At 42.1% G+C, this 21,359-nt stretch overlaps 1 protein-coding gene across 3 annotated transcripts in view; it reads right to left on the minus strand.

Moving 5' to 3' along the window:
• Positions 1-14,048: 14,048 nt before the first annotated feature.
• The window catches only part of LOC106599485 (WD repeat-containing protein 37), a 29,993-nt gene continuing 22,682 nt past the window's right edge, over positions 14,049-21,359 (minus strand). For all 3 annotated transcript variants that reach the window (XM_045714644.2, XM_045714641.2, XM_014190746.3), the window contains 2 exons: positions 17,179-17,325; positions 14,049-16,943 (listed from right to left, as the gene is read on the minus strand). In XM_045714644.2, coding sequence (XP_045570600.1) covers positions 17,194-17,325 — 132 coding nt within the window. In that variant the 3' untranslated portion in view covers positions 14,049-16,943; positions 17,179-17,193. The remainder of the gene's footprint in view (positions 16,944-17,178; positions 17,326-21,359) is intronic.

The raw sequence follows: 21,359 nt of genomic DNA on the forward strand, positions 1-21,359 counted from the left end.
TATACTGTATACATACTGTCATACACTATCTGTACACAATAGGTTACATTCCAACTGGCACCCTATTACCTATGTTGTGCACTACTTGTGATTAGGGCCCTGGGCTCTGGTTAAAATGTGTGCACTATAAAGGGAATAGGGTGTAATTTGGGATGTAGACAAGGCCTTAGCCCTGAGGATGAAGATGAAGAATCTTTGCTTTTATACCTTTGAATTGAAGTTACAAGTGAACAATGTAATATCAGCTATTACATTTACATTTACGTCATTACCTATCTGCGCTGATGTTTTGGTGCCATTTTAAAAAGAGCCACTTCATGTAACTGTTCTGTTATGCCCCTGAACCATCACTTCAAAATCACCTCTAGTATAATTTTGTACTAGAGGTTCGTTTTAAATCCCTGAATAATTAAACATGTATTCCCACCAACGTCAAGTGCACAAGGATGATTGAAGTAGAGAAATGTTGAACATAAAAATCTCTTTTCATATCAAAATCTCTTTATTTGGCTGATTAGGCTACACACAGGGGCGTCATTTCAGCTAAACCTAGGGTACGACAAAGTGACAAGGGGAGTGAGTGATAGAATAATTTGTATGTTTTAGAATAATGGCTAAGTGTTCCACTCTGAAATAGTGTGAAATGTTTGAGAAGCATGAGAAGATAAAACGAGGATGTGTGTAGATCGGTTAGAATTTTAACACTAGGGTATTATATTCTTTAGTAGAGATGTAAGCAGAGTGAAGTTGTAGAGTAGATAATAGAAAATCATTAGAGGTTTTCAAACCAAGAGGGCCCCAACAGGGGAGGGGAGGTGAAAGCCTTGAAGGATGGGACAAAATGTATGGTTCTTTGTGGTTAGTGGAAAGGTACTGATTGTTTGAGAAGGGAGTGGTCTAAAGATAGGAGTGTGTGTGTGTATTATAAAAGGACAGGGTCCTCATTTTTGACTTTAGAGCTCTCATGAATAAAAATCGACTAACCTTTTTTTCAATCTGAGACTTTGCCCAATTATTATTAAATTGGTCAAAGATTAAATGATTGTTTAATTATCATTATTGGGATTGAAAATTCTCGTGACAGTGAGCCAAAGCCATTTACTACAGTCATCTTTACGTGTGAACTGTTTTGAGAAAAAGTTGCGCTGTTCCCTGCGAGATTCCCCTAAAATACCTCACTTCAATCCAGCTACGACGAAGTTGCGAGTCCCGTTCTCTGCAGCAGTGTTGATGCGCATTTTATAAATCACGAACAGCCTCTCCCTCTGCTCCCGGGCGTCCGCATGGTCCTAAAATCAGCCCCTAATTCCGCTAAATTGCATTTGCCTTTCAATCAGGATTGGAATGATTTTAGTAGCCTATTTTAAATTGTTGGTGTTGAGCTAGGCTATTATACCCAATTAATGCCCCTGGCTACACGTTACCACTCCTTAAAAAGTTAATATTCAAAATGATCATAACAACATCATTTCCTTGTTTAGCAACCGGCCAGGCAGTTTGGAGCAGTCGATTTTTGTGCGAGACAAAGAGTCAGTATTCAGACTGAGAGACGGTATTCTGTTCCATATGTATGTGAGTTCATCGCCCTGTGGGGACGCACGCCTCAACTGTCCCTACGAGATCACAGCTACACGTAAGAAATGTTGATTTTATTTAATTCATACTCACAGTCAACAAGACTCAATTATGCGGAATGCACAGTAACATTAAGCCCATACTTTAAAATGCTTCACCTGTCTGTACTGTGCTTTGTAGAAAAACTTAGCATTATATCAATTGTCTCCTCTCCCAGACCAGAGCGGGTACAGATTTGTGAGGAAGTTGCGCTGCCATCTGAGGATGAAGATGGAAGGCGGTGAGGGTACACTTCCTGTCAGCATACTGAGAGCCAATCAGAAATGGGACAGGGGGTTGCCGAGGGAACCTCCCGTCACCATGTCCTGCACAGATAAAATTGCCAGGTGAGCTCCAGATAGACAGTGAGAACTTTCCCACTGAGTCACAAAAGTATAACATACTGTTTAAAAGGGGGCTTGTCTTTCTCCCTTTGTTCCAATGGGAATGTTCCAGGCTTGCATCTCAAATGGCACCCATTTCACTATATAGTGCACTACTTTTTTACCAGGGCCCTAGTCCTGCTTGGTCTCAAGCCTCATTGTTTGGGTCTCCAGGTGGAATATTCTAGGTCTCCAGGGCTCTCTCCTGTCTCACCTGGTGGAGCCGGTGTACCTCCACAGCCTCACAGTGGGCAGCCTGTGCCACACGGGTCACCTGGGAAGGACCATGGCACGACGCATGGGGCACATCGCCCCTCTGCCCTCGTCCTATAGACGCAACAGGCTACTGCTCGGCTGTAAGTCACGCCCCCTGCCCTCGTCCTATAGACACAATAGACTGCTCCTCGGCTGTAAGTCACGCCCCCTGCCCTCGTCCTATAGACACAATAGACTGCTCCTCGGCTGTAAGTCACGCCCCCTGCCCTCGTCCTATAGACACAATAGACTGCTCCTCGGCTGTAAGTCACGCCCCCTGCCCTCGTCCTATAGACACAATAGACTGCTCCTCGACTGTAAGTCACGCCCCCTGCCCTCGTCCTATAGACACAATAGACTGCTCCTCGGCTGTAAGTCACGCCCTCATCCTATAGACATAAATAGACTGCTCCTCGGCTGTAAGTCACACCCTCATCCTATAGACACAATAGACTGCTCCTCGGCTGTAAGTCACGCCCTCATCCTATAGACACAATAGACTGCTCCTGGACTGTAAGTCACGCCCTCATCCTATAGACACAATAGACTGCTCCTCGGCTGTAAGTCACGCCCTCATCCTATAGACACAATAGACTGCTCCTCGGCTGTAAGTCACGCCCTCATCCTATAGACACAATAGACTGCTCCTCGGCTGTAAGTCACGCCCTCATCCTATAGACACAATAGACTGCTCCTGGACTGTAGACACAACAGGCTTTTCCTGGGCTGTAGATATAAGATATGTGGTTACTACAGATATTTAGGTTCACATTACATGTCCATGAGTCAGTTCATTTGGCAGTAGACTACTTAGTGTTAGAGACTTGACAAAGATAAATGTTAGGAGGAGGCCTGGTGGAGATGTTCCTCTCATTCTCGTTCCCTACCAGGGCAAACAGCTTGTTCTTCCAGACACTTTTCATGGTCCTGTCTCTTCCTCTAAGGTTATGCCTCTATTCTGGCATCTGAATAGTGCATGTTAAGTACGTACCTGCCCCTCCTCTCGGCTCTCACTGGGTCCTGACCCCAGTCTGGTCTCTGTGTGGTCTCCAGGCCTCAGCAGCAGTGAGGGTCGGCAGTCAGGGAAGTCCCCCAGCTTCAGTGTGAACTGGAGTGCTGGAGACGGAGAGCTGGAGGTGGTGGATGTCTCCACAGGCAGGAAAGACTCAGGGACACCATCCAGACTCTGCAAGAGATCCTTCTTCAGTCGCTGGGAGAGACTACACCACCAGGTTAGTTACGCAAAGGGAAGCTGGAGATTGCATCCCAATTGGCACCCTATTCCCTGCATAGTAGGCTACTAGGGTAGTTTGACACATCCATTTTGCTGCAAGCAGAAGGTCTATTGTACAGTATGTATTGGATAAAGGTATTAACAAATAATTTTCTTACTGCAGATAGTAGAAAAAAAACAATCTTCATTAAAATGCAGATGTGATCCATCTTTCTGTGTCCATCTAATGCTAATTATTATGACAATGTTTTTAAAGTACAGTTTCATTTCCATCGTGAAATTAAATATGTATGTGGCAGCGCGTTCCACTGTTCCAAATGGCAGCAGTTAAATTTTGATGACATTACAGAGTCATAATTATTTAGAAAAGCATTTGAGTAGCTTCCCACAGAAAAGGCTTCCTGCACTCAGTATCACATGCAAGAATAAACACAGTCATCTAAAAATCCATCCTGGCTGTACTCCATTAAATATGTTTCTGTAGAGAGGGAGAGAGACAGAGCAATAGGGAATATAAAGCAAAGTCCACAGAATGTTAATTTGTTTGGTGAAATTTAAATGGAGGAGATAGCCCAGCTGTTGAAGTTTGCAGTTTATGTTGCCTCATTAGTTTTTATTCTGTCTGGGTGGTGTATTTTATTAACCCGTTCTTACTGTCTCCATATACTCAGCTGAGCAGTCCAGGAGGAGTATTGGATGCAGAGGAGGCCCATTTTCTTATTTCAGATAGCACAACGACTCTGTCTGCACGGTCGGTGGAGGGACGAGTGTTGCCTAGGAGTGACGCCACCTGTCGGAAGACAATGGAGGAGGCCATGAAGACGTACTGTGGAGCTAAGATGGCAGCAGGGGCCTACCAGAGAGCCAGGCAGACGTTTGTCGTCTCACTGCAGGAGGCAGGTCTGGGCATCTGGAACAGGAAACCACCAGAACAGGAGCATTTCCAGAGCAGGGTGTGAGGGGTTCTTCTAGAAGAAGCAGTCCAGGGAACTTTCTTTAGCCAAATTCCCTCACACGCAGGCACACACACCGCAGACTCAGACACACGAGCTGTTCCAATCATGGTAACTAAGAGGTTGTGAAATACAATGTCACCACGATAGGAACAGCACATACAGTGCCTTCGGGAAAGTATTCAGACCCTTTGACTTTTTCCACATTTTCTTACGTTACAGTCTTATTCTAAAATGGATTAAACAAATAAAAATCCTCAGCAATCTACACACAATAACCCATAATGACAAGGCAAAAACAGGTTTTAGAATTTGTTGCAAATTTATAAAAAATAGAAACAGAAATAACTTATTTACATAAGTATTCAGACCCTTTGCTATGAGATTCGAAATTGAGCTCAGGTGCATCCTGTTTCCATTGATCATCCCTGAGATGTTTCTACAACTTGATTGGAGTCCACCTGTGGTAAATTCAATTGATTGGACATGATTTGGAAAGGCACACACATATCTATATAAGGTCCCACAGTTGACAGTGCATGTCAAGAAGGCCTTGGTCAGGGAGGTGACCAAGAACCCAATGGTCAACCTGACAGAGCTCTAGAGTTCCTCTGTGGAGATGGGAGAACCTTCCAGAAGGACAAACACCTCTGCAGCAATCCACCAATCAGGCCTTTATGGTAGAGTGGCTTGACGGAAGCCAACCCTCAGTAAAAGGTACATGACAGCCCACTTGGAGTTGCCAAAAGGTACCTAAAGACTCAAAAACAAGATTCTCTGGTCTGATGAAACCAAGATTGAACTCTTTGGCCTGAATACCAAGCGTCATGTCTGCAGGAAACCTGGCACCATCCCTATGGTGAAGATTGGTGGTGGCAGCATCATGCTGTGGGGGTGGGGGGGGGGTCAGTGGCAGGGACATGGAGACTAGTCAGGATCGAGGCAAAGATGAATGGAGCAAAGTACAGAGAGATCCTTGATGAAAACCTGCTCCAGAGCCCTCAGGTCCTCAGACTGGGGCGAAGGTTCACCTTCCAACAGGACAACGACCCCAAGCACACAGCCAAGACAACACAGGAGTGGTTTCGGGACAAGTCTCAATGTCCTTGAGTGGCCCAGCCAGAGCCCGGACTTGAACCCCATCGAACATCTCTGGAGAGACCTGAAAATAGCTGTGCAGCGACACTCCCCATCCAACCTGACAGAGCTTGAGAGAATCTGCAGAAAAGATTGGGAGAAACTCCCCAAATACAGGTGTGCCAAGTGTCATGACTGTCCTGTGAGGATCACAATGGATCAGATCAGCTTGGCAATGGCTGACAATAACTAGACCTTCTCTCACCCGCAGAGGGGAGGAGGGAACTGGTGTGGGGGTTTTGACACCTCCACAACCGGTCGTAAATTTAAGTAGAAGAAGACGTTCTTTCTCCCCCTTTAGTGTCAACCAAAGGAATGTCTTTGTGTCACAGTCTGTTCCCACTGAAACTCTTAACACGGTCAAAGGTGGATAATGGAACAATATTTCTAACATAACAATGTGGGGAATGGTCAGTGGGGAACTATGGAAAACTAATGTAATATTGGTTTTCATTTTGTGATGTCATTAAAAAACTGTATGGATGAAATACTATAACTTGGAAAGTATGTCCCCTTTATCTGTCAAGGTTCCATCCAATACATTGTGCATATGATATGTTCAGCGACTTCAATGAGTTCCGATGTCTTTTCATCCAACTTGGTCATTATGTTCATTAATTGATCGTCTTTGGTCTGCAGCATTTGGACTAGAACATTACTGCTTTGAGTGTTGTTCATCAAAACTGCATGCATGTTATCAAGTTGCAAGACCCTGTTTGTAGATAACTCGTCAGCTTTATCTAGTTTTGCGTGGACTTCATCGTATTTAGTTTTGGCTAAATCGAGTTGTTCCTGTAGAAGACGATTTTGTTGAAGAGTTTGTGCTCGTTCGTCGTCATACATTTTTGTCATTACTTTTAATTGTTCAGTTTTCAAACGCAGTTCCATGGCTAGCAGTATTTTTCCCTTTTCTGCTTTTGTCATTAGTTTCCCGGTTCTCTCCAGCTGTCCCTTCATGTCAACCGTTTCTTGCTCGTGCTTCTGCTGTGCACTGCGGTACTGGACCGATGTCAATCTCTGCTGGCGGCCATACATCAGGGCTAAACTGGAGAGAACCTTTACAGGGCCTGTGTCTGATGATCTATTTGGGAGGGCGTCTGTCGCAATTTCTGCTGTTTTCTTGCATATGTCATAGTTTGGGTTTATATTGCTGCTGAGGTCAGCGATCAATCTATCTATGGGGAGGGTTCACTGGGGGGGAGGTGAGTCTTTGGAAGCTGCAAAAATGATTTTTATCTATCAGCAATGTGGGGGTTGGACGACAATGAATTTGTAAAAGCAAATTTAATTGATTAAGCAATGTTAATGATTAATCATACCTGATTAACCTTAAAGCGTCGCTGTATCTAGGTTAATGTGGAAAAGTTTAAAATGTCTCATTGGTTGGAACAAATTAATTTGGTCCTTATCCAAATGATCAACCTGGTAAAATGTTTGTTTGGCAATTTAACTTCCTTGTTGTTGAATGAGACAATGATATCCAATCAGTTGAAATTGGTTGGCCATTATATAAGCGTAACCAGTTGACCACATTGGCCCTCGCATTGGAATTCTTTTCAAAAAAATGTACTGCCGATTCTTCACCACAATGGGTCACTCACCCCTGAAATCTGAACTCACAAGGGATTCCAGCAGAGGCAGGACTTCTGTCCCATAAGGCGCAGGATTTCGCTGTGAACAAAGGGAAATGGCTGCTTCCTCTTTGTTAGCTTGACATCTAATGCAAAGCTAGCCGTCCTTGTACAAGAATGTTAACTTCCAAGCACACACAGGCGCAGTGTGCTTGGAAGTTAACCCCAGGTCCCCTTCAGTAGGGGACCTGGGGTTTACTTACGATGACTCGTGTTCAACCCAATCAGCGTTTGTTGCTAGCGATGTTATTGGAACATGTGATAACATAAATAAATATTAGCTGTGTATTCTCACGCTTCTGAAGCGCAATAGACAGATATAATACTCCACTTTGGTCAAACGAATATATCCTTGGCCCATATGTCCTGGCTCTAGGAATGAATACTCCACCGTCTACACTGATCCTTACTCAGTATGCAACACCGGAGGCAATCTTTCTAGTATCTTGGTCAAAAGGAATCACAGTCCCCCCTTAACAATAATCCTGCCTACGGCTCCAATGGTGTATAACGTAATCTGCTACACAATTCATATAGACTGAATTCAACAGCAAGGCCTAATTCTGTTTTAGATTCCTCGCACAATATGTTGTGACTTTACTTTCATTAATCTGATGACTTATTTATTTAATCCACTAACTATGTTTAATGTTACCCGATTAAATTAATCATGTAAGAATTACCTCATTAGGAATTTGGGGCACTACGGAAGAGGTTGTTTAAAGAGTTACCATCTCCCGAATTAAACTCTATAAGGTATATATCTATTTAATCGATAAACAGTCATAATATTAATCATTACCGCTTATCATATCATCATTCTGAACAGTCGTAACCTCATGCATCTGCAAAAACCCCAGCCTTGCTCATGATTCAGTACTACACCAATTGGTTCATTATTTATTTACTAGCTAACTAAAATGAGAAATCAGGATAACATACACACGTAATACATGAGACAAAGGTCCCTAGTGTACTTTTACAATATGGTGGCTTTCCTCACCATGACATGGAGAGGGAGATAGAGGGAGAAAAATACACATTATTCTCACATGAATCATATAGTTTGCATACGAACCGCCGCTCGTTTGGAATAAGAAATCATGAATGTATTTACGTATGGGTGTCTTGGGTCCGTCATGTAGTTCTGAACAGAACTACAGAGTTCACTCTTCCATTCGCTTCTGAAGCTGCTTATTTGAAGATAAGCTAGCCGTGCTGATGGTTCCAGTGGGGTGATGAGAGTAGCGTACGGTGATTTGAGACTCATAGTAGGATGGGATGGTTTGAAGAGTTTGAGATATTTGACTCAGGACAGCTAATCAGCTGTACCAATGATTGTCTGAGAGGGGAGTTTGTCGCTTCTTCCTCCTCCTGTTGATTATTCAGGATTCAGACCACTATGAGCTGCAGCTCTTCATCTCTCTGGTCTAAAGGAAGGTGAGTTTATTTCTTCACCTCGTGTTGAGGTTCAAAGTTCCAACCATTTCAAACATGTAGCTACCGCTTCACACTTTTGTGGTCTAATGTTAATTTCGTTACCAAGGCTTTTTGGGCACTCTGGCCAAAGGGGATGTCTCCATCAGTCTGACACGTTCTCTGACCTCACTTGGGGGGTGGCTACTTATGTACAGTTTATAGGAGAAAGAGTATCTTATACCTCCTAAAATCACATGTATATCGTAACAAAAATACTTTCATAATTTGTCATATTATATGCACAACGTATTGGATGGAAACTTGACAGATAAAGGGGATATACTTTCCAAGTTACAGTTTTCATCCATACAGTTCATCAATACAGTTTCAGCGGGGACAGTCTGTGAAACAAAGACATTCCTTTGGTTGACACTAAAGGGGGAGAAAGAAAAGTCTTCTACTTAAATTAATGACCGGTTGTGGAGGTGTCAAAACCCCACACCAGTTCCCTCCTCCCCTCTGCAGGTGAGAGAAGGTCTGGTTATTGTCAGCCATTGCCAAGCTGATCTGATCCATTGTGATCCTTACAGGACAAGCTTGTAGTGTCATACCAAAGAAGAGTCAATGCTGTAATCGCTGCCAAAGGTGCTTCAATAAAGTACTGTTTTTTCTTTATTTTGACTATTTTCAACATAGTAGAATAATAGTAAAGACATCAAAACTATGAAATGTTACATATGGAATCATGTAGTAACCAAACAAGTGTTAAACAAATTAAAAACCATTTAATATTTCAGATTCTTCAAAGTAGCCACCCTTTGCCTTGATGACAGCTTTGCACACTCTTGGCATTCTCTCAACCAGCTTCACCTGGAACGCTTTTCAAACAGTCTTGAAGGAGTTCCCACATATGCTGAGCACTTGTTGGCTGCATTTCCTTTACTCTGTGGTCCAACTCATCCCAAATCATCTCAATTGGGTTGAGGTCAGGTGATTTTGGAGGCCAGGTCATCTGATGCAGCACTCCATCACTCTCCTGCTTGGTCAAATAGCCTTACACAGCCTGGAGGTGTGTTGGGTCATTGTCCTGTTGAAAAACAATTGATAGTGAGACTAAGCACAAACCAGATGGGATGGCGTATCACTGCAGATTACTGTGGTAGCCATGCTAGTTAAGTGTGCCTTGAATTCTAAAATAAATCACTGACAGTGTCACCAGCAAAGCACCCCCACACCTCCTCCTCCATGCTTCACTGTGGGAACCACACATGCAGTGATCATCCGTTCACCTACTCTGCGTCTCACAAAGACACGGCGGTTGCAAGAAAAAATCTCAAATTTGGACTCATCAGACCAAAAGGACAGATTTCCACCGGTCTAATGTCCATTGCTCGTTTTTCGTGGCCCAAGCAAGTCTCTTCTTCTTATTGGTGTCCTTTAGTAGTGGTTTCTTTGCAGCAATTCGACCATGGAGGCCTGATTCACGCAGTCTCCTCTGAACAGTTGTTGTTGAGATGTGTCTGTTATTTGAACTCTGTGAAGCAATTTCTGAGGCTGGTAACTCTAATGAACATATCCTCTGCAGCAGAGGTAACTCTGGGTCTTCCTTTCCTGTGGCGGTCCTCATGAGGGCCAGTTTCATCACTGCGCTTGTTAGTTTTTACAACTGCACTTGAAGAAACTCATGAAGTTCTTACAGTTTTTCGCATTGACTGACCTTCATGTCTTAAAGTAATGGACTGTCATTTCTCTTTGTTTACTTGAGCTGTTCTTGCCATAATATGGACTAGGTCTTTTACCAAATAGGGTTATCTTCTGTATACCAAACCTACTTGTCACAACACAACTGATTGGCTCAAACGCATTAAGAAGGAAAGAAATTCCACAAATTAATTAACAAAGCACACCTGTTAATTGAAATGCATTCCAGGTGACTACCTCATGAAGCTGGTTGAGAGAATACCAAGAGTGTGCAAAGCTGTCATCAAGGCGAAGTGTGGCTACTTTGAAGAATCTCAAATATAAAATATATTTGGATTTGTTTATTTTTATTTAACTAGGGAAATCAGTTAAGAACAAATTCTTATCTACACTGACGGCCTACCCCAGCCATACCCGGACGACGCAGGGCCAATTGTGCGCCGCCCTATGGGACTCCCAATCACGAACAGAAGTGAAAGACAGCCAGGATTAACACTTTTTCAGTTACTAATTGATTCTATATGTGTTATTTCATAGTTGATGTCTTCACTATTATTTGACAATGTAGAAAATAGTAAAAAATTAAGAAAAATTGTGGAATGAGTAGGTGTCCAAACTTTTAACTGGTACTGTATGTAAATGTAATCAGTTTATATATATATATATATATATATATATATATATACACACACACATATATATACACACACACATATATACACACACACTTGACATTTTTTCTAAAAACCAGTTTTTGCTTTGACATTATGGGGTATTGTGTGTAGATTGACAAGAAAAAAAAGGCTGTAACATTACAAAACGTGGAATAAGTCAAGGAGTCTGAATACTTTCCGAAGGCGCTGTAAGTGCACATACAGACACATTATATTATTTATCTCATCTTGATTGAATACTGCATTGTTGCAAAAGAGCTGTGAGAGTAAGCATTTCACTGTTCTGTTGTATCCTGTGTACATGACAAATAAACATAACTTGAAACACATGTAGTATGTCGTGAGTGTGAGGGAATTTGTCTAGAAAAAATTGTCTGGATTGCTTCTGTGCACTCTGACTTCTCCATAACGAATATGTAGTCCTGAGGGGTATACGATAAAGCAGGATCAATGAGTTAGCTAGCTAACTTCGAGAAACAACCAGAAACAACTATTGATATTCTGATTCAATAAGAAAGCTAAAGTTCTGTGTGTGTTTTTGATTGTTGAGTCAATTAGGCCATGCCAATTTCAAGCTTTTCTCAACTAAAAATCTAAACAGCCTCCTGAGTGGCGCAGAGGTCTAAGGCACTGCATTGCAGTGCTGAGGCGCCACTAGAGCCTGGGGTTTGATCCCAGGCTGTCACAGCCAGACGTGACCAGGAGCCCCATAGGGCTGCACATAATTTCGGGAATGTCCAAAATATGTGCAATAAAGTATCAGGAGCCTGCTTACATCAGTCACATGTGGGATCTATTTCTTGTCCAAACTTGGATCATTTTTCCTTTGACCAATTCGGGCGATAAACTTTTTTAAATTGAATTACAGCATGTCTTAGATTACGAATGTATTCTCTGAAGCATACTGAAAGTTGTTCACCTAAATCCTCTTCAAATTGGTTCTTAAGAGAGTCCAGGGACTTCAGATTGTGCAAATGTAATAACATAAAAACAAAACCTATGCCCCCTTTGATATAAGGATTCACTTTAAAAACAGTCTAGAAGGGAGGTAGGTAGATGTGATGGGAAGTGACTAGAGTATGAAGATACAAAACAACGCAGTACCTAACCTTAAGAAATGGAATCTGGGAATACTGAACTTTTTTACTACCTGTTGAAAAGATGCAAAATCCATATCAATGTACAAATCGTTCAGTGAGCAGATCCCTTTTCCAGGCCAGATATGAAACGCCCTGTCTACTAATGGTGGAGAGAATGTATGGTTGTTTAATAACGGGGCAGAAGTTGAAAATTCACTGAGAGCAAACGATCGCCTTAACCATTTCCTGATTTTTTTGAGAATTTCACAATAGGGTTTTTAGTGTACCTGGAAACAGGCTCGGCTAGTTTTGAGTAGAGTAAGGCAGCTAATGAAGTGAAATACAGCCAGGATTAACACTTTTTCAGTTACTAATTGATTCTATATGTGTTATTTCATAGTTGTTGTCTTCACTATTATTTTACAATGTAGAAAATAGTAAAAAATTAAGAAAAACCGTGGAATGAGTAGGTGTCCAAACTTTTAACTGGTACTGTATGTAAATGTAATCAGATAGAGATATATACATACACACTTGACATTTTTTCTAAAAACCTGTTTTTGCTCTGACATTATGGGGTATTGTGTGTAGATTGATAAGGGAAAAAAAGCTGTAACATTACAAAACGTGGAATAAGTCAAGGAGTCTGAATACTTTCCGAAGGCGCTGTAAGGTCAACATCAGGGATTTAGTCATCCATATATAATGATATATCAATATATAATGATTATTATATTAGCTGCCCAGTAATAATATTTAAAGTGGGGGTGAGATCTCTGCAATAGGCTTTTACGTATGAGGGTTTGTCTTGTACCAGATAAAAAAGCGAGCAGTGTGTTGGCCTCTCCCGAGCCAGTTGGGGAGTTGCAGCGATGAGACAAGATCGTAACTGGATATTTTTGTATTTTACTTTTATTTAACTAGGCAAGTCAGTTAAGAACAAATTCTTATTTTCAATGACGGCCTAGGAACTGTGGGTCAACTGCCTTGTTCAGGGGCATAACGGCAGATTTGTACCTTGTCAGCTCGGGGATTCGATCTAGCAACCTTTCGGTTACTAGTCCAACGCTGTAACCACTAGGCTACCTACCGCCACTATCACGAAATTGGGGAGAAAAATATGGTAAAATTACAAGTTATTTCAGAATATTTAAGTAAATTAGCTGGCTAACTCCTTGATCCTGCTTTGTAGTATACATACCCCTCTTCTATTTCCTCCACTGTGCAGTCATATACAGTAACAATACAGTAGCCCAAAGATAAACCTGTTTCCCTTTTAGCAATCCTTCACATACACCTGTTGAGTTACTCACTTAAGCTCCCCTTTTGTAGTCTCCTTGCATTGAATACCATTTACCCTTTCAAACATTCAGTCAAGTATTTCTTTGTAATTTTTTCAGAAATTATCATTGTAGTATTGGGGAGCAAATAAGCTACAGTATGTGAATCAGGCCCTGAGAAACATGAAAGAGCAGGGACATCTAGTGGCTGAAAGAGAACATTGCACGTTCTGAGAGTATAACAGTATTAAAATAGTTTTTTTTGCGGACTGTTTTGACAGTAATTTACTCTCGTTAGTATTTTCCCTCTGTTACAATTGCACACATACACCTATAAACACATAGTAAATTAAACATTATATTCATGTATTTCCTCTTTCCACAGGCAATCGTATTGCTTGATATTTATTTCCACACAAAACAGAGACCATCTCACAGACTAAAATGATTGAATGCTAATAGTAATGCAGAAGTACTTTCTATCTAGGGCATTGAATGTCAAATGTAAAAGAGTAATTTATATTTTTTATTAAAGTGAGTCAATTGACAATTTTAGTTTTCTGACAACTGGGTGATAAAAGACTGAACAATTAATTTAACACTATCCTCATATCGCGGCACCAAAGTAATGGTCAGCCTTGCAAGGCTTGAAGCAAGGCTGAACTACGACACAAAGAAGAGGACACAATTCTGAGGGAATGAAACGGCACAACATTTTATTTGATTTCACAAGCTGCTGTTCCTTATGAATACCCACCACGCACGCACGTACGCACGCACACACAGCTAAACTGTTTCATGTTATGAGATGTGTACTAGTGGAGCTCCTCTTGTTAAAATGAACCTTTTTTACCACAAAATATCATTAGGTAGGTAACCACAGTTTTACAATGTTGATTTCTACTGCTAAGTTTGTATGATGTAATGAGGGTATGCGTCTCAAATTGCACCATATTCATTACATACGGAATAGGGTGCCATTTGGGAAACAAGCAAGCACTGTACTCCATTGAAATGAACACAGGACCACATTTACATAACCAGCTGAGAAAACCACGAGACTGAAATGTAAATAAATCCATGAAGAAAGTGATGATAAACATGGTCAACTAGCTATGCATGGTGGCTCCGGAGGTCAGGTAGTCTGAGTGGCAGTCTGTCTGTGCTACCATGCCAACTCCTTTTCATTCATTGTCGTGCCAAACGAGCAATGAAGTTGGCAAGCGCACAAACAGATCTGGCACCAGGCTAGACTTCACATTCACAGGCCATACATCTTTGATATTTCAAACAGATTTGTTTCACTTAAATCACGGATGACAATCCTGGACAGCTACGGTCCAAGAGAGATCTCTTATTATATCAACCCATGTAACAGATTACTATAGTCACTTAATCAATGCCTCTAGTACTACATCATGTGGTATTAGTCATGCATACAACTGCACAACCACATCTGCAGTGGCCTATTTTCAGTGCCAATCTGTTTGTGCCATCATGCCAACTCCTTGTCACTTACAGTAGTGTCATGTTTGGCTTAACAATGACCAAGGGAGTTGGTAAGAGCACAAACGGATGTGGGACCAGGCTAGGAGTAACCTCTAAGACATCCCTGATGTAAACGATACATCTACATGCAAACCACTATAGATTAAAACAACAATACTTCAGCCAATGAAACCAAAGAGATCCAACTGATTTTAACTGCACAGGCTGAAGAACTAGTGGAAATGAAAAGATCACCTCAAAGTTAAAAGGATAATAAAATATGCAGCAGGAATACACCATTAAGCCAAATAGGCCACTTTGAATAGAGATTACATTTCATTTTCTCCAGATGTGAAATTTATTGTGGAAGGAAAGTTACGCTCACTTTGAACCGTGGGCCTATACCTGGAACCACTTTTTATTGTCACAATAACGATTCCATAACGGGATAAAAGATGTTCAATGTGACTTCTTGTATAAATATCAATAGTCAATATGTTGTTACAAGTTGGCAAAACACAAAGCATATCTAAGTCTCTAGAGAAGCATTTACGACTGCAATAAAGCTGGCTTGTCTCATGAGATACAGATACATCATTTTGTATAATTTGTCTGCGTAAGAGCAGGAATGTAACCAAGTCAACTGTGCTGCCTGCCAAGTGACTCAGACAATTACACTCAAAATGTTTTCAAGTTCAACGTTGATTCTCTTTCTCTAAAAAACAGACACAGCTACTTTATGACATCACACTTACCTCAAACACATAATAATCTCTTCTTCTTTTAGTTTTCTATGCAGAAATTAACGCCATTATCACTGAGCACACCAAGCATGTTACAGCTATTGCATTAGAACGCTCTTAGAGATCCCACTTACTTACGCAAGGAAGTACCACGCGGTAACAAATTACTGACCTATATATCCCTGTAACATGTTCAATACTGACTAATTCTAAGAAACACTTCATGTTATTATTGTTTGTAAACTCTATATCTAACAGCAATTTCATGACGTCTTACTTTCTAAGACTCATTTATGATTATTACACACAAATGAAGTGCCTATTAAAAACGGTGAAGACGACCAACCTCAACCTGAATGAAGGGCCTATTAAAATGGTGAAGACGATCAACGTCAACCTGAATGAAGGGCCTATTAAAATGGTGAAGACGATCAACCTCAACCTGAATGAAGGGCCTATTAAAATGGTGAAGACGATCAACCTCAACCTCTAAACATGGGGTGTTTACACAATTTATTCCACTGGTACAACATACTGTCTAGGACTCAAGAGTAGGATTCTGTCAAGTCTGTACAAAAGCTGCAATGGTATTTAGTCTAAAACAGTTTAACAACAAATAAAATTGTAACAGCTATTGGTTCTAAAAGGTGCATGACAGAGCCACATGAACACTGTACTGTAGCAGCTCTGCATTTTCCTTATTCAGTGCTCAGTTGATCACCAATAGATGGTCAAAGTATGGCTCTGCCGAAATGGCACAGAGATGGGCAGTAAACTTTGACAAAATATGGCTCTGCCGAAATGGCACAGAGATATGCAGTAGCTTGGCTAGCTGTACTTCTGAGCGGTTAAGGTGGGTTCGAAAGCAGATGTGTGGCATTTCAGTACTAACACAAGTCTCCATGAAATGCTGCTCATTATCAACGAGGCTACACCATCAAAAAAGGTGCCTGACCTATTCTGAACTGAAAATTAGGGTGACTATAATATCCCCCCGTACCTTCTTTATGTCAGTGCTATTTATCTTCAGAAGGAAAGTCATGAATAAACTGATCAAAACAAGCCCAACAACAAAGCAGAGTAGTCCTTTACATTTTTTGTACATACATGGGCAAGATTGAAAACCACCACACATGTATGTAGTACGGTATGTATATTCAAACTATGCAGACCAGACTGTGACCACATTTGGAGTGTGAGAAGAACATGAATACTTGACACAGAGAGAGAGTGGTCCTCAATCGATCTTCTCCCTTCCCTGCCTGAGGGTGGTGGCATCTGACTGAACTGACCAGGGATCAGCTCTTAACATGGGGTTCAGTGAGCAGATGGGCCAGGCGGATGGCTCAGGGCTGACACACAAGAAAACAATATGACATTGACATTTTGTAAATCACATCCCCCTTTCAGATATGTATAGAAAAGAGAAGTAATGTTGCAAATAACACAGAAGCAGTTTTGCGGGCACAGATTAAGCCTATAGTCCTAAAGTATAAAGCACCTTCTATGGAAATTCCCCATTGAGTCTTGGACTAGACGCACCAACAACAAAAAAACATAAGATAGTGAATGAGGGGGAAAACAAACCTGTCTGGGCTGGGCTCACTTCTCCTGCAGCAGAGCTGGGATGTTGATGTTCCATCCGATGGCCTGCCTGTCAAAGCCACAGCTGAACAGGTTACAGGAGGAGTTGTCCTCACACCAGGCTGAGCAGCACACCATGCGCCGGTGGCCCTGTGAAGCAACAGCCACATTGGTACACTAAAGGTTATACTACAAAGCAGGATCAATGAGTTAGCCAGTTACCTTTGATAAACAACCAGAAATAACTGTCGATTTTCTGGTTCTTTAAGAAAGCTAAACGTACATTACCAGTCAAAAGTTTCTTTATTTGTACTATTTTCTACATTGTAGAATAATAACAAAGACATCAAAACTATGAAATAACACATAAGGAATCATGTAGTAACCAAAAAATGGTTAAACAAATCTAAATATGTTTAAGATTCTTCAAAGTAGCCACCCATTGCCTTGCCAGCTTTGCACACTCTTGGTGTTCTGTCAACCAGCATCACCTGGAATGCTTTTCCAACAGTTTTGAAGGAGTTCCCACATATGTTGAGCACCTGTTGGCTGCTTTTCCTTGACTCTGTGGTCCAACTCATCCCAAACCATCTCAATTGGGTTGAGGTTGGGTGATTGTGGAGGCCAGGTCATCTGATGCAGCACTCCATCACTCTCCTTCTTAGTCAAATAGCCCTTACACAGCCTGGAGGTGTGTTTGGTCATTGTCCTGTTGAAAAAACAGATGATAGTCCCACTAAGCGCAACCCAGATGGGATGGTGTATCACTGCAGAATGCTGTAGTAGCCATGCTGGTTAAGTGTGCTTTTTCTTTCACCTTTATTTAACCAGGTAGGCTGGTTGAGACAAGTTCTCATTTACAACTGCGACCTGGCCAAGATAAAGCAAAGCAGTGCGACACAAACAACAACACAGAGTTACATATGGAATAAATAAACATACAGTCACTAACACAATAGAGAAAGAAAAGTCTATATACAGTGTGTGCAAATGGTGTGAGGAGGTTTTTTTATTTTTTTTATTTCACCTTTATTTAACCAGGTAGGCGAGTTGAGAACAAGTTCTCATTTACAACTGCGACCTGGCCAAGATAAAGCATAGCAATTCGACACATACAACAACACAGAGTTACACATGGAATAAACAAATGGAATAAACAAAACATACAGTCAATAATACAGTAGAACAAAAGAAAACAAAAAGTCTATACACAGTGAGTGCAAATGAGGTAAGATGAGGTAAGATAAGGGAGATAAGGGAGGTAAGGCAATAAATAGGCCATGGTGGCGAAGTAATTACAATATAGCAATTAAACACTGGAATGGAAGATGTGCAGAAGATGAATGTGCAAGTAGAGATACTGGGGTGCAAAGGAGCAAGATAAAAAAATAAATACAGTATGGGGATGCGGTAGGTAGATAGCCCATCTGTAAGCAGCCCATCTATGTACATGCGCAGTGATCTGTGAGCTGCTCTGACAGCTGGTGCTTAAAGCAAGTGAGGGAGATATGAGTCTCAAGCTTCAGAGATTTTTACACCTCGTTCCAGTCATTGGCAGCAGAGAACTGGAAGGAAAGACGAACAAAGGAGGAATTGGCTTTGGGGGTGACCAGTGAGATATACCTGCTGGAGCTCGTGCTACGAGTGGGTGCTGCAATTGTGACCAGTGAGCTGAGATAAGGGGGAACTTTACCTAGCAGAGACTTGTAGATAACCTGTAGCCAGTGGGTTTGGCGACGAGTATGAAGCGAGGGCCAACCAATGAGAGCGTACAGGTCGCAATGGTGGGTAGTATATGGGGCTTTGGTGACAAAGCGGATGGCACTGTGATAGACTGCATCCAGTTTGTTGAGTAGAGTGTTGGAGGCTATTTTATAGATGACATCACCGAAATCGAGTACTGGTAGGATGGTCAGTTTTACGAGGGTATGTTTGGCAGCATGAGTGAAGGATGCTTTGTTGCAATATAGGAAGTCAATTCTAGATTTAATTTTGGATTGGAGATGCTTAATGTAAGTCTGGAAGGAGAGTTTACAGTCTAACCAGACACCTAGGTATTTGTAGTTGTCCACGTATTCTAAGTCAGAGCCGTGCACCCATGACCAGCTCTGAAACCAGATTGCATAGCGGAGAAGTGGTGGGATTCGGTGGGATTCGAAATGGTCGGTAATCTGTTTGTTAACTTGGCTTTCGAAGACCTTAGAAAGACAGGGTAGGATAGATATAGGTCTGTAGCAGTTTGGGTCTAGAGTGTCACCCCCTTTGAAGAGGGGATGACCACGGAAGCTTTCCAATCTTTGGGAATCTCAGACGATACGAAAGAGGGGTTGAACAGGCTAGTAATAGGGGTTGCAACAATTTCGGCAGATAATTTTAGAGAGGGTCCAGATTGTCTAGCCCGGCTGATTTGTAGGGGTCCAGATTTTGCAGCTCTTTCAGAACATCAGCTATCTGGATTTGGGTGAAGGAGAAATGGTGGGGGCTTTGGCGGGTTGCTGTGGAGGGTGCCGGGCAGTTGACCGGGGTAGGGGTAGCCAGGTGGAAAGCAAGGCCAGCCGTAGAGAAATGCTTATTGAAATTCTCAATTATAGTGGATTTATCGGTGGTAACAGTGTTTCCTAGCCTCAGAGCAGTGGGCAGCTGGGAGGAGGTGCTCTTGTTCTCCATGGACTTTACAGTGTCCCAAAACCTTTTGGAGTTCGAGCTACAGGATGCAAATTTCTGTTTGAAAAAGCTAGCCTTGGCTTTCCTGACTGACTGCGTGTATTGGTTCCCGACTTCACTGAACAGTTGCATATCGCGGGGACTATTCGATGCTATTGCAGTCTGCCACAGGATGTTTTTGTGCTGGTCGAGGCAGTCAGATCTGGAGTGAACCAAGGGCTATATCTGTTCTTAGTTCTACATTTTCTGAAAGGGGCATGCTTATTTAAGATGGTGAGGAAATTACTTTTAAAGATGACCAGGCATCCTTGACTGACGGGGTGAGGTCAATATCCTCCAGGATACCCAGGCCAGGTCGATTAGAAAGGCCTGCTCGCAGAAGTGTTTTAGGGAGCGTTTGACAGTGATGGGGGTGGTCGTTTGACTGCGGACCCATAGTGGATGCAGGCAATGAGGCAGTGATCGCTGAGATCCTGGTTGAAAACAGCAGAGGTGTATTTGGAGGGCAAGTTGGTCAGGATAATATCCATGAGGGTGCCCATGTTTACGGATTTAGGGTTGTACCTGGTGGGTTCCTTGATAACTTGTGTGAGATTGAGGGCATCTATCTTAGATTGTAGGACTGCCGGGGTGTTAAGCATATCCCAGTTTAGGTCACCTAAAAGAACGTACTCTGAAGATAGATGAGGGGCAGTCAATACACATATGGTGTCCAGGGTACAGCTGGGAGCTGAGGGGGGTCTATAACAGGCGGCAACAGTTAGAGACTTATTTCTGGAGAGATTCATTTTTAAATTAGAAGCTTCAACTGTTTGGGCATAGACCTGGAAAGTATGACAGAACTTTGCAAGCTAACTCCTCCCGCTTTGGCAGTTCTATCTTGATGGAAAATGTTGGGGATGGAAATCTCAGAATTTTTGGTGGCCTTCCTAAACCAGGATTCAGACACAGCAAGGACATCAGGGTTGGCGGATTGTGCTATAGCTGTGAGTAAAACAAACTTAGGGAGGAGGCTTCTGATGTTAACATGCATGAAACCAAGGCTTTTTTGGTTACAGAAGTAAACAAATGAGAGTGCCTGGGGACACGCAGGGCCTGGATTAACCTCCACATCACCCGAGGAACAGAGGAGGAGTAGGATGAAGGTACGGCTAAAGGCTATCAAAACTGGTCGTCTAGTGCATTGGGGACAAAAAATAAAAGGAGCAGATTTCTGGGCGTGGTAGAATAGATTCAGGGCGTAATGTACAGACGGGTATGGTGGGGTACGGGTACAGTGGAGGTAAACTCAGGCATTTTGTGACGATAAGAGAGGTTGCATCTCTGGATGTACTAGTTATGCTGGGTGAGGTCACCGCATGTGTGGGAGGTGGGACAAAGGAGGTATCTGAGGCATGTTGAGTGGGACTAGGGGCTCCGCAGTAAACTAAAAACAATGATAACTATCCTAAACAACAATATACATACAAGGCATATTGACATTTGAGAGAGACATAAAGCGAGGCATAAAGCAATCATAG

Source organism: Salmo salar, chromosome 03 (genome assembly GCF_965601325.2).
Source record: "Salmo salar chromosome 03, fSalSal1, whole genome shotgun sequence".
NCBI classification, from domain to species: Eukaryota; Metazoa; Chordata; class Actinopteri; order Salmoniformes; family Salmonidae; genus Salmo; species Salmo salar.